This window comes from Thunnus albacares, chromosome 16 (genome assembly GCF_914725855.1).
Source record: "Thunnus albacares chromosome 16, fThuAlb1.1, whole genome shotgun sequence".
In the NCBI taxonomy this organism is placed as follows: domain Eukaryota; kingdom Metazoa; phylum Chordata; class Actinopteri; order Scombriformes; family Scombridae; genus Thunnus; species Thunnus albacares.
The window spans coordinates 4,014,684-4,027,337 of NC_058121.1; the positions used below are offsets into that span (position 1 = coordinate 4,014,684).

The 12,654-nt window shown below is 43.6% G+C and overlaps 1 protein-coding gene across 3 annotated transcripts in view; it reads left to right on the top strand.

Moving 5' to 3' along the window:
• rev3l (REV3 like, DNA directed polymerase zeta catalytic subunit) overlaps nt 1-12,654 on the top strand; it is a 77,434-nt gene that overhangs the window by 37,926 nt on the left and 26,854 nt on the right. For all 3 annotated transcript variants that reach the window (XM_044377222.1, XM_044377219.1, XM_044377220.1), the window contains exons 4-10: nt 65-225; nt 3,210-3,351; nt 3,975-4,069; nt 5,217-5,321; nt 7,976-8,060; nt 11,168-11,310; nt 12,461-12,589. In XM_044377222.1, coding sequence (XP_044233157.1) covers nt 65-225; nt 3,210-3,351; nt 3,975-4,069; nt 5,217-5,321; nt 7,976-8,060; nt 11,168-11,310; nt 12,461-12,589 — 860 coding nt within the window. The remainder of the gene's footprint in view (nt 1-64; nt 226-3,209; nt 3,352-3,974; nt 4,070-5,216; nt 5,322-7,975; nt 8,061-11,167; nt 11,311-12,460; nt 12,590-12,654) is intronic.

Sequence of the window (12,654 nt, forward strand, 5' to 3'; positions counted from 1 at the left end):
GAAAATGTATTTTTTTTTTTACCCTAAATGCATGATATCTTGTATTATAATGTGTTTGTTGCAGGGTGTGTGAGCTGCTGCAGAGCGGAGCGGTGATGAACAAGATCTACCAGCCTCACGAGGGCCACATCCCCTACCTGCTGCAGCTCTTCATAGACTACAACCTGTACGGCATGAACCTGGTTAACCTGGGAGCTGTCAAGTTCCGCAGGAGCCAGAGCAAAGGTATGGAGCAAGACTGGAGAGGTCCTGACAATTTATCCTTCAACTCAGAGATCAGATTGTTTTCCTTCCCTTTTTCCAGGTTTCCTATTTTTTTTGCTTAACTCTCTCTCTTGAAAGGTTTAGCTCTTTAGCTGGTGAATCATCATGTAACTAGCTTTTAATTACAACGCTGTCACCCAGACAAAATCATACACAAAAACACTCAATTAAATCCGACGTTTACCCTCACCCCCTACCTCTTCTCTCTCGGAGAAGTTCTCGGTCTACACATGTGTCTCCAGGTGTGCCCCTGTGCTGTCAAGCAAGTCGCCCGCTCCTGTCGTCACATCGGCTTTAGGACACAGGACACTGCTGTTTTTTGTCTCTGCTGGAGATTGCGGGCAAAGCCGAGCTTCTCCCCGCTCACTACATTGTTCCCCTCTGGCTCAGCGGGGATGGAGAGCAGGCCGGGGAAGGCTGCCATGCCTCGTGTCATCTCAAATTAGTCCAGATCTCACCGCAGCCTCAGGACGCCTCTGTTGTCTTTTGAAACCTCACTCTGTTTTCGTCTCTCGCGCGCTCTCTTCTTTTAACACACTTTGTCTCATGGTCAGTCTTCTCGCCGTCTTTGTACGTCCTTTCTGCATCCTCCCTGCATTTCTCCCTCTTCTTTACTTACTGTCTTTTCCCTCTACGGTTACTCAGTCTCTGCTCACTGCCTTTTTTAGCCATTTTTCCTTGCTGCACACTAAGGACCAGTAGAAGCACACCACCACCTCCTGACAATTTTTTTTTGGAAGCTTCCAGAGAAGCCGGAGGTTGTGAAAAATCTAAATGGAAAGGTGTGAGGACAGAACAAGAACAAGCAAGTAGTCACTCTTCTGTTTCCCAGAGTGCCTTGGAGCTCTGTCAGCTCTGCAGTGAAGATACAGACACACACAGAGGAAATGCACCTTCTCCAGGTTTTACCTTCAAACACTCATGAGTCTGATGCACAGCAAAAAATGCGTACTTCTATTTGTGAAATGTGAACAAAAGTTGGGAAAACTTGCCATGCTGATGTTGTCTTTGTCTGATTTTAGCAACTCTATACCCATTTAAGAATATATTAACATGTTATCTGTAGAATCACAAGTTTGAACAAATGAGACGTCATTAGTTTTACTGTTAAGTAACTTCTTTAACTTCTAAAATTGTCCGTTTTTTGCTGCTCTGCTCCGAAGCATTGCTCAGCGGTACCATCTATCACCACCTGCAACACAGCCAGGTTTGCACAGTTCTAATTAGGCACTGAACCCAACAGTCACCTGGGCCTCTCAAAGGGAGTGGCACACCGAGGGTTTCCTGCTCAGATCTTCGGTGAACCCGACCCAGCTCCGCTTTCTCCCGATGGAGTTTAAAACCCCAGATAGCCAACTCTGTTTGATCACAGCTTAGTCCTAATCTCAGACCAGTACCTCTGCTCATCATGCCCAATCAGACCTCTCTCTCTCTCTCCCCCCCCCACACTCCCAGAGAGCGTCCAGCCCAGCAGGGCCACCTTCACATGTGAGGGCATTAAAGATTCAGGGCAGGAAATTCCACACTTGACTTTAATAAAGTTCTTTTTTTCAAAATCCTCACGCTTGACTCTCCTCCGACAAAAGCGAGAGTTCCCATGTTTGATCCACCTCTACACTGATGCAATCAATGGAAAGAAGGCTCCAATGCTCCATACAACAAAGAAACCAAAATACCCCAATAATAGGTACACCTGTTTACATTTTCTTCTTCCTTCAAGCTCTAACTTGAAAGCAAGTTCTTAATCTGGGATCAAGTGGAAGAATGATAAAAGGGGCTGGGCTGGTAAAATGGGCCAGTTTAAGATGAATAGAAGCCTTAATGTGTTTTGAAGGCCATTACACAGCTTGAACACACACAGAGTGTCAAAAAATACCAGCGGAATGCGGCCTTGAAATGCTGCCATGTTGTGCTGAAACAACAGTACATATATAGTTTAGTTATACCTGTAGTCTACTGCAGTGTTGAAAGGATATTTCGGCTTTGTTCTCAGAGTTGTGATCATCAGTCCTATCTGTAAAAATAACTCTGTATTGGGGATTGCATTGAGGATGTTGCTACATGTCTAAACCAAGACCCAAGTTGTATCAAAGTGGAATTTTTTTCTTCAATGGCAGTTTGGACCAGTAAATGACTGGGAAACAATCCTGAGGTGGCTCGTTCATTGCAGGTGGTGTCAACAGCTTCCAAATAGGTTAGCATGAAAGTTCATTCTTGACCCCGGAGATAGTTGTTAGACAAAGTAATCTTATCTCAAGGGCCACTTGTTTGACTTTCAACCACATCTCGACATGAATATAGCTCAGTTGTCATCATGTGATCCAAGTATGTATCTTCAAAGGTCAACCTCTGAGAAACCATTCAACACCTCAAGATCTCAGACATGTTTCCCCTGAGAGCAAGACTGGAGTGGTATATGACATCAGTATGAGAAAACCAGTCTCAGCACCCACTGGGAAAGGGTCAAAGGTCATCCACCAGGAGTCAATGGACGGTCTGAGAAAGATCAAGGAGAACATTCACATCTGACGCCAGAGACAAGGGTTTGTTGTCTGCTAATAAAGACAATGAGTTGCAGTTGAAAGCTGCAGGATGAAGCTAGTAAGTGGACCTTGAGTTAAGCATTAATTAGTCAGAAGACTGTTCCCAAGGTCCTGAATGAATAAAGCTCTTCTCTTTTCTTCCATGACTCTTGCATTGATTCATTGCATGTGAAAAGCTCCCTGCCAACAACTTCCAAATCATCACACTCATTTTTGCCACATGAACATATTATTTCCCCATGTGAAAATCAAGTTACGAGTGTGCTTTTCTTCTACTCTACTGCACTCCTCACCAGAAATCAAAGAGAAATGTTTTCAGGACCGCTGACAAGCTCCTCTTAGAGAAGCATTACACTACCATTTACTCCTCCGTGTGTTTGTGTGTGTGTGTGTGTTTTCCAGACGACACACCAGCAGTCCCCGACAGGCAAACTCCCAGCAGTCATCCCAGCATTAGCCCCTGGAAGAGCCCGTGCACCTCCAAGCTCAACAACAGCACCCTGGGGGGCACGTTTGTCCGCTGGGAGGAGAACGCCATACCCTGGTGAGTCCCACCTGAATGGCTTCTGCTGCATGAAGCTCACACTGTTAGTAAATGTCATGACAGCAAAAGCTGCATACTCCTCCTCACTGCAAGGGACAGTTCTCTTTTTATTGTTTGTCTCTTTGCCCATCCCATCTTCTATTTCTCAAATGAACGAGTCCTTATTGGAATGCTTTATATCCATCACTGGGTGAACGTGCTTGATCCCTACAGTGAGGGGATCTGGTGGCTCTGTTGTACAAAGTTGTGAGTCATCATCTTTATCCTATGAAGAAACATTTCTATCCTAATGGGAGTGGTCCCTTCCGGGATGACCCAATTCATAGGGCATGAGGAATCACTAGGATAAAGGTCATCAATCAGAACAACTTTGTATTGATTTGCAGTGACCCTTCCCTTTAAGGGGACAAGTGGACCCAAACCATTCCAGCAAAATGCCCCCCAAAGCATAACAGAGCCACCAGACCCCCTCACTGTAGGGGTCAAGCATTCCAGTTTTCCCTTTAATTTGTCACCCATCTGTATATATATATATTTTGCCAATACTACAACAGTATTTAGGTATGATAAGAGGGCTTGATACCAGTTCTTTATGGATTCACTGTTCTCCTGTCCGCCTGCAGCTCCTTAGTCCTGGATGAGGTGGAGAGGCAGAGCACCTGTGAGCTGGAGGTTGATGCCGTGGCCGTAGACATCCTCAACCGCCTCGAGATCGAGAGTAAGTTCACTCAGGAGAAACGTATCTTCATCAATACTGGCAAAGAGGGCTGAGATGAGGGAATCCATGAGGGAGGGATATTTCACTGGATTGAACAAAGCCCAAGATGCTAGATACCTGACAAAGTCATACACAGCAAATACTGCTTCTTTTTGGTACCGTTTCTCTCTGCAGGATTTCCTCTTGAATGTCTTTAAATATCAGGATTTGGTGTCTGTGGTTGTTATGTTGCTGTTTTTAATATTGAACTCTTATACAAGGCAGAAAGGCTTGATATATCTTTTGATTTATTTGAGTGTGAGGGCTGGAGAAAGCTCATCCAAGCGCTTGACATGGTGAATAAAAACTCTTGGATCAAAAGTGAAAGAGGAGTCACATGTTTTTCAATTTTTAAGAAAATACACCCATCATTTCAGTCATCTCCCAACTGACACGCCAAAGATATGATCTTTTTACACAACATGAAATACTAGCTTTGGATGAGAAAGCATTTTTGACCACAGTCACATCCTCCCAGACACAACTAGATCACCAGCACAGGATCTTTTTGTCTTTTTCATCTTTTCAGTCAAAGCCAATCATAGAGCAGCTGCGCTCTTAAACATGAGGGTGCAGTGTGGCGCTGACACACACGATTTGTGGGTATTAAAGTCAAACGTTTCAACAATGGCTAAATCATCACTGGTATTTCATGCTACAAGTGTGCAGCGATTGAGTAAACATGCTCATGTCAGGATGGGGGGCCTCAGGTCCCCCTCCGGCCGAGCCAGTTTTACTAAATGTTTTGTTTGTGCATTAAAGACAGTGCTTGCAGCGGGCCTGATTTAAATCAGGCTGGGCACAGAAGCGTAAACCACACCAAGCATCTGTCTTAAGAGTGAAGAAAGGAAAGGAGAGGCCACTCCAGGGCAGGCAGTTCATGTGTTCTGACTCATATTTTTCCATCTGCTCTATAGCAGTTGTATTAAAACTGCACTGTTGAAAATAGAACTATGTATGGTTTGTATTTTATGCTTTGAGTTCTGGCATCATTGAAAAGTGTTTTTTTTTTTTTTATTGTAGGTTAATATCTCCTCATATATAGAATAATAAAGTGTGATGGTATTGTTAGCTGACACACTGTGCTGTGACTCTCCTCTGCGTCCAGATCAGATCGGCAGGAACCCCGGCCTGCAGGCCATCTGGGAGGACGAGAAGCAGAGGAGGAGAGAGAAGAACCAGGCCTCCCAGATAGAAACTCCTGAGTCACAAGGTGAGGAGATCCTCAGTGGAAACCCTTTGTGTCATCTCCAAACATTTTCATTTTCCCCACATTAATAGTAGTCAGCTGCTCATGAACGTAGAGGCACATTAATCCCTTTTTTTTTACTTTGTGTTTTGTGTCCGTCTGGTGCCAAAACTGACTCTGTGATGGTCTATTTTCAAAGGATGCTGACAGACGTGTTGTCTTTAGACGGTAAATGTACCAGCAACCTACATGGCTGCTTTTTATTTAAAGAAAAGCCCTGGCGATATTTTTTTTTATTCTATTTCTGTTAGTGTCAACAGATCCCATGAAAAGACCAAAAACCAACAATACTTTCTGACTCTCTACCATGTCTGTGGCATCATACCTCTTGTAACCTCTTATTCCACATTTGGTGCTCTTGTGAGTATTGGCAGCAGCAGGACAGAGTGTGTGGGAATTATTCAAATACACTACAGTGTTGGTTCATGTTAATTAAGGAGCATGTCATTCAGTGCAGCAGTATATCTCACTGATGTGTTTTTAATAGTTTTTGGGCAACAATGAAGGAATACGATATACAGCTACATAGACAGTACTTGGTAGTAGTAGTAGTGTTGGTTTTGGTTGTGATTGAATTTGCTGACATAAAAAAACATACAGAAAAATCACCAGACTTATAGACTACTTTACAAAATTAGTGAAAAGAAGTCAGATGGAGAAAGAAACCCAAACATTCAGGTTTTAAAGAAATATCCAGATTAGCTGAACTTGTTTGTCAGAGTGTTGTAGAATTAGCTGAAATAAATGCTTACACGAGAAAAGCGCTGAATCATCTGCTGTATACCTGCAACCTTTTAGCATGGCTAATAATGCATACGATTATAACAGTCTGAAACGTCTCAATGTCATAATAAAGGCTGTACACAATTGGTTCTGGCTAGAATGTCAAGATTGTGTTCAGACATCACCATAAACACAGCAAGTTCTGGCCACCGCTCACCCTGACCTGGTGTTTGTTTTTAGCTAATTCTATGAAGAACTGCTTTTTATTTCTTAGTTAAAAAGTCATCACATGTTGCATGTTATGGGTTTATCCTGCCTCCAGGTTCAAATCTATGTAAAACAGTAGAGATAGACTTCAGAGTTTCCTTCGTCAAAGGGAACATAAAGTCAGATAATAAAATGATGACCTACTGTCAGTAGTAAACATCCATCACAGTTAACACACTCACGTCCTAGTTCAGCTTTGACCTGCTGTACTTACTGTTTAGTATAATTTGGCATAAGAGAGTCCTGCATGGATTTAACATTGCAGTCCTATAACATCGCTGGACTCACAGTGGATAGTTTTTAAATAAAAGTATCAGAGTTGATGCAGCAGAACCAGAGATATAATTTTTTTTTAAATCTAGGACTTCCTTATCAAAAGCTGGCGCCTCCATTTCCCACAGCGCAACTCAACTCCCTCAACCCGATTCACTCGATTGTACCAGTTCAGGTGTGATATGCTTGTAGCGACTAATGTAACTAACAACAACCTCAGATATTTTACATCTTCAAACTTGTAATCTTCAGCCCCAACTGACACCCACTCAGATGACATCACTTTACACTTTATCAGATTTCACACAGATGTGCAACACCACTCGAGTTCCCATTTAACCGGCTTGTTATCTGTCTGATCATCAAAGCGCTTTGCTATTTCTTGCCTTGTTTGACTTTGTTGTAGAGATGTTGCTATGTTCTCAGTACAAAGTTCTCATAACTGATAGAAATGATGAGTAGAACTACAAAAATAAGACAAAAGTTGTAATAAACCTGAATGATCCTTTTAAATGGAGAACTGAAAGGAGTGGATTTATTGACACGGGGCCTGATGTTGGTACATAATAAGTTTTATTTAAAGAGATCAAAGTTTTAGTAAAGCCTCAGTGACCCGCTCTCATTTAAGTGGCGCCAGCCTTTGTGCTGACCATGATAGAGTTATGACAGCAGTTTGAGGCAACACAAACTCTTTTGTGGTTAACAGTATTGTTTCTTCATGTTTAGCTCCTTATTATCCAACTATGACATCTGTCTTAGTTTTTTTTTTTGCAGTCAAAGACAGCGTTTGAGTTTCCCAATACCTACACAAGTCAGAGTACCATCATTCTTCAAGCTGTCCTTATGATTGGTGGCACAAATTTATCTTCAAAACACTAACAAGAAGTTGGATCTTGCCAAACTCTTGAGTTATTCCCACACACAGGGAGCTGTCATGGAAAGAGAGTGATAAATAATCAAAGGGTGATCTACTGTGCTGTGATGAAATGTGTTTGCTTTCTCATGTCCAGGCACACAACCAAGCACATGGGTCTGAAAAACCTCTAAGTGTAGAGAAGTGAAATGATAATGTCCAGGTTTTGACCAAAATTACAAACAATGATGAACAGGTTTGGGAATATCCTGTTGTTTAGTCCTGGTATGTAGAATTACACCCAGTTTATTGTTAAGAGATAAACCTTCACTGACAGCAAAATTACCCAACCACTACTAGCATATTTAACAGCAAATATGGAGCAAAATGTTTTAATTGTAGCTAAGAATTTGAGGTCTGGAAGAATGGTGGAAACTTAGAACAGGCAATTTCCAGGAATTGATGAACACAGTATTGAAATTGTTTGTCTGATGTTTTCCAGATCGTGGCTTTGTCACTTCAACAGAGAGCGAGAAAATCTTCATGAAGAGATTCAAGGAGATACTGAAGGAGAACGAGTTCGATGTGTAAGTCGCGTCTCCCTCGTCCCACCTCTGATCTGTCGTCGTGGTGACAGTTCGGGCGGGAGCGACGAGCTCACCCAACCGAATGTCACTATCAGACAATCGTCCCATTTCCCGGAGGAGAGCCAGAGTAGCTGAAAGGAGAAGAAGCTGGAATTTATGGAAGAGAGGAAAATGTGTGCAAGATGCTTCCAATTCACATTAGTGAGACCAGTTTACCACAGTCTCAGACCACATTAATCCCAAGTTTCTCTCATCTTTGGTTCATTGTATTGAACTATAATGAAGCTGTTGCGTGTCCTCTGTTTCCCTGTGCCTCTGAGCTTCATGGCAGTGTCTTTAAACCGCCTCCTCTTTCCTCTCAGGGCAGAGAGGGAGGGGCCGAACGCAACTTCGTTGGAAGAGTTTGGGAAGGAGCGACGGAGAAAGTGAATCAGAACAGATGTAGTGAGAGGGTGGGGACAAACCTTAGGACCGGGGTATTGCGCGGAGGAAGGGGGAAGGAGAGAGAGAGTGAAATGATGTCAATGAGGTTACACACCCCTCCCTCCCTCCCACTCCCACGATGTACAGCAGAAAGTATTTCCTGTTATAAATAAAAGTACAGTTGGCTCGGCAGCCGTGCGTGCCTCTGCATCAGATCCAGATGGCTCCTATTCACTAACCTTCCATATCAAACAGGAACGGAGGAGGAGGAGGAGGAGGAGGAGGAGGGGGCAAACGGCTCTGTGCAGTGTGGGAGCAGTGTGAGCTTTCGGTGTAGAGCGGGTCCTGTCTTCAGTGATGGAACACACACACACACACACACACACACACACACACACACACACACACACACACACACACACACAGAGAGCTCGCTGACGGCTCTCAACTCTCCCACTGCCTGGCTGTCTCACCCACTCGCTCTGCTAATACTCACACACAGTCTGTCACTTCCTTTCTGTTGGCTTTCCCTCACTCCATTATGCACCGCTACTGTTGCTTATGGGTTCTCAAGGTCTCATTCGCCACAGCAGGCTGTGTTGGAAATGTTTAATTCCCTTTCACTTTCATCCTATCTGTTTTAATATTTTCGGTCGAAATTGACATTTTATCTTTTATCTGTTTTTAGTCAAACGGATAAAAGAAATATTAACATGAATGATAAATAATTGCATTGCACTCCCATTACATTGTCGGACTCATGATAGTCCTGGCGCCTACATTACCCACAATGCAACTCAACCGCTGACACTTTGGTTGGAGATCTAGCCTGGAGCTCTTAGCCTCAAACAGAGATGAGGAGCGGGTCACTTCTCTCTAACTCAACACCCCTTCCTCCTTCTATTTCTCTTCCCTCAGCTTCATCATTCAAACTCTCGCAGCAAAGCGCAGCTAGTAAAAGCGGCGAGGGGGGGGGGGGCGTGGCTTTGTAGTGAAATGTGTTAATCGCTGCAGTAATCTCCTGACGCCTGGCAGGCTCCCTCCCTCGTCGCCTCTAAAGTCGTTAGCTAGCAGACTAATTAAGAGACATCCAGACAGTGGCACGTGCACACACCGACTCTCTGGAGCCCTTTTTCCTCATATGGCCCAGCAGAACAAAGTCTCTGAATGACAATGGAGACTGCAGTAAAATCTCACTTTACTGTTATTCTAAACTCAGACACTGGAGGAGCAGCGAAATGCCAGATGATAAGAACATTGATCCCATATATTTATAGCCATGTTTTCATCATTCGTCACCGATCGTTGAGGTTTGGATTTATCATTTACAGAAAGCAAACTAGCTCATTCATCATTTTAAGTTAATGAAAGGCTGGCCATGTGGCTCTGACTTCCCCATAAATGCAGTCTCAGTATTTGTCCGATCTGTTTTTGATTTATCCTGTCAGTGTGGAGCATCTTTCTGGACTGATTCCACCACTCTAAGTGTTTATCTTATTCCTCTGGGCCGCCGCTGGGCTCAGACATCTTGTTCTGCAGCTTCACCTGCAAGCCTCGGACAGTCCGTCCACACAACCTCAGAGGTCTTTTCAGCGAGTTTCATCAGAAAGTGCGAATTTATCTTGTGAAAGTTGACTCCGCATGCCTCTAGCAAAACTGCTCGCGAGCTGGAGCAACAGGGGGGTTGAATCAGTAGCTCACGGGCATTTGAGGGCATTTCATATTCAATTTCCCCCTGCACACTGTGGGATTTAAACCTGCAACCTCTTGGGCATAAGAGTCTAATCTTCAAACTGCTACTGCTCAATCAGATCTGGACAAAACCTCCTTCCCCCCACTCCCCCGACGGGGCTTGGATCAGTTCTGGAGCTGCACCTAAAATGATTTTTTTTTTTCTTTTTATGACCATTCCTACGAAAAATTTGTTCCGCCTACCTGGTCTACATTTCAATATTTCAGAGTCACTAAGTGGTGAGTTGCTAGGCGATGCAGTAGGGCAGCATGGGTAAGGGAGCGTGATAGGCAGCTTATAGCTGAGAGCGATCTGGAGGGATACAAAGCCCAGTTGGCCGCCTGCCCGTTTTCCATTCATATTCCCTCTCCAACACACAGCCACACACCACTTAGCTGCACACACTCTCATATGTTCACACACACACACACACACACTTACTAGACAGCAGACACTCCCTGCATACTCTCCACATACACACTCGCACACCACCGCTGCGTAGACGTACACAGAGAGTAAAACGGAGCACTTCCCCTGATTAAGACCCACAGTAAAGAGATGCTAATAAAACATGACTGCACGAGGGCAGATAGCAGAAGGTCTTCTGCTTTGTGAGTCAGGTAACAGCCATTCTGACAGCACCGCTGATGCTCATATTAATTTAAAATGGGGGGAAATTAGTCCATCATCCCCCTGAAGATGCAATGCATGGGATTAAAAGTGTTGCTGCATTTGATCTGTGTGCTTGTTTTGATTGTTAGCGTAACTTTAACTGGTTGTGTCAGCTTCGTTACTGCTAGGGATGTAAAATGATATTTTTTATCAATGAGTTGAAGTTAGTGTGTTCTGTGTTGCAATACATAGCAGTTTGATCCAGGTATAAGTTCTCCTGGAATAACTTATGAGGAAAGAGAAAATTATGAAATGTATAATTACATCGTTCTCCACGCAGGACGCAAGCTTCAGCTGTTGGTGACGGGGAGGAACAAGAGGATTTCCTGGGTGCGCTCACTCTCCATTCAGACCCTTTGACCCCAGAGGGAGTGCCGTGTACTCCCGCTAACGTCGTGGAGGTGCACAGAGACTCACAGCCAGGTGAGGGAAACCTACCACCGAGGATGTATGAACGAAAATGCTGAAATAGTGTATATTCATCGGAGAGCAAAATCCCACATGTAAAGTGATATGGGAGAAGTCTCTGGCCTTTTACACTCAAACAAACTAAAGGTGGATTTATTTATATATCTGCATCATAGCATCCCGGTGTAGGTGGTGTAGTTAAGTGTTAGATTTGACCCATTGACACCATCACTCGACATAAGCTGGATGTGTTTTTACATTTTGAGACTGTGTTCAGCTTTACTTCCATTCCCTAAAGTCATTTTGTTTACAACTTGTAATCCCTTTTATTATAGAATGATGCTGGCAAAGATCTCACTACTGAATATTATAATATTTATCCACTTTTTTTATTCTCTTTTTTGTGTTAAATCACAAAATAATTGTGGTGTTATTGAAAAGGAGAAGACTACTGAGCCTTCCTTCATTTTGTTAATCTTTACTGTTAACAACCTCTGTGGGGATCAGAAACTTGTAGGAGAAAACACAAGTAGCCCGTGATAATAGTCGTGTTTTTGAAGAGGGACGTGTTAGCTCTGGTGTAGCTTTCTGCATAACAATGAAGCCAGTGTAGCTGCTATAACTACACTGTAGGTTTAAGCATTTAAGTATAAATCTGTTTAAGTTGTTGTTGTTCAGCTAATTCTACTGAAATGTACTTAGTATTAACCAACATGTATTTGTGTGTTAAGAATGACTTTAGCAGTGAAAAGTGTTTAATTAATGTGTAGTAATTATTCTAGTCTGCCCTTGAAGTGAATTTCTTTCTCTGACTGTGTGGTTGGCAGGAGAGCGAGCTGCTGAAACTGGCATTTGTTTTCCTTCTCCTTATCACTCTCACTGTGTCAGGGGTTAAAAGTGTTTCACTGTGTGATTAGCATTAGCCTAATCTGTAGGCACTCTCTCTGCCAAGTCTCCTGCAGGAGCGAAGAAGCTGCCAGTGACCACAGCGACACACACACACACACACACACATACTGACCTCCTGCTGAACCATAGCACTGCTACTGTGTGTGTGTGTGTTGATGGAGCTTACCTCAAGATTATCTCAATCAAGGTCTGCCTGACGTGAACAGTGTGTTGTTTCAGAGACGCTAACTTTCCTGTCTCCGCTCCTCTTCCTCAGACTCTGTGAGGAGCAGTGGTAAAATTCCAGAGGAGGCCGTCGTTGATGAGGAGGCCATCTTGAGTCTCCTGGAGAACAGTCAGACCTTTCTACCGCTCTCCCAGACATCCAACCACTCACCCCTGTTAGGTACAGTAGCAACTGGAGGATATTCACTTCTGATCCACACACAGCTGGATTTGGCTCCTTTTAAA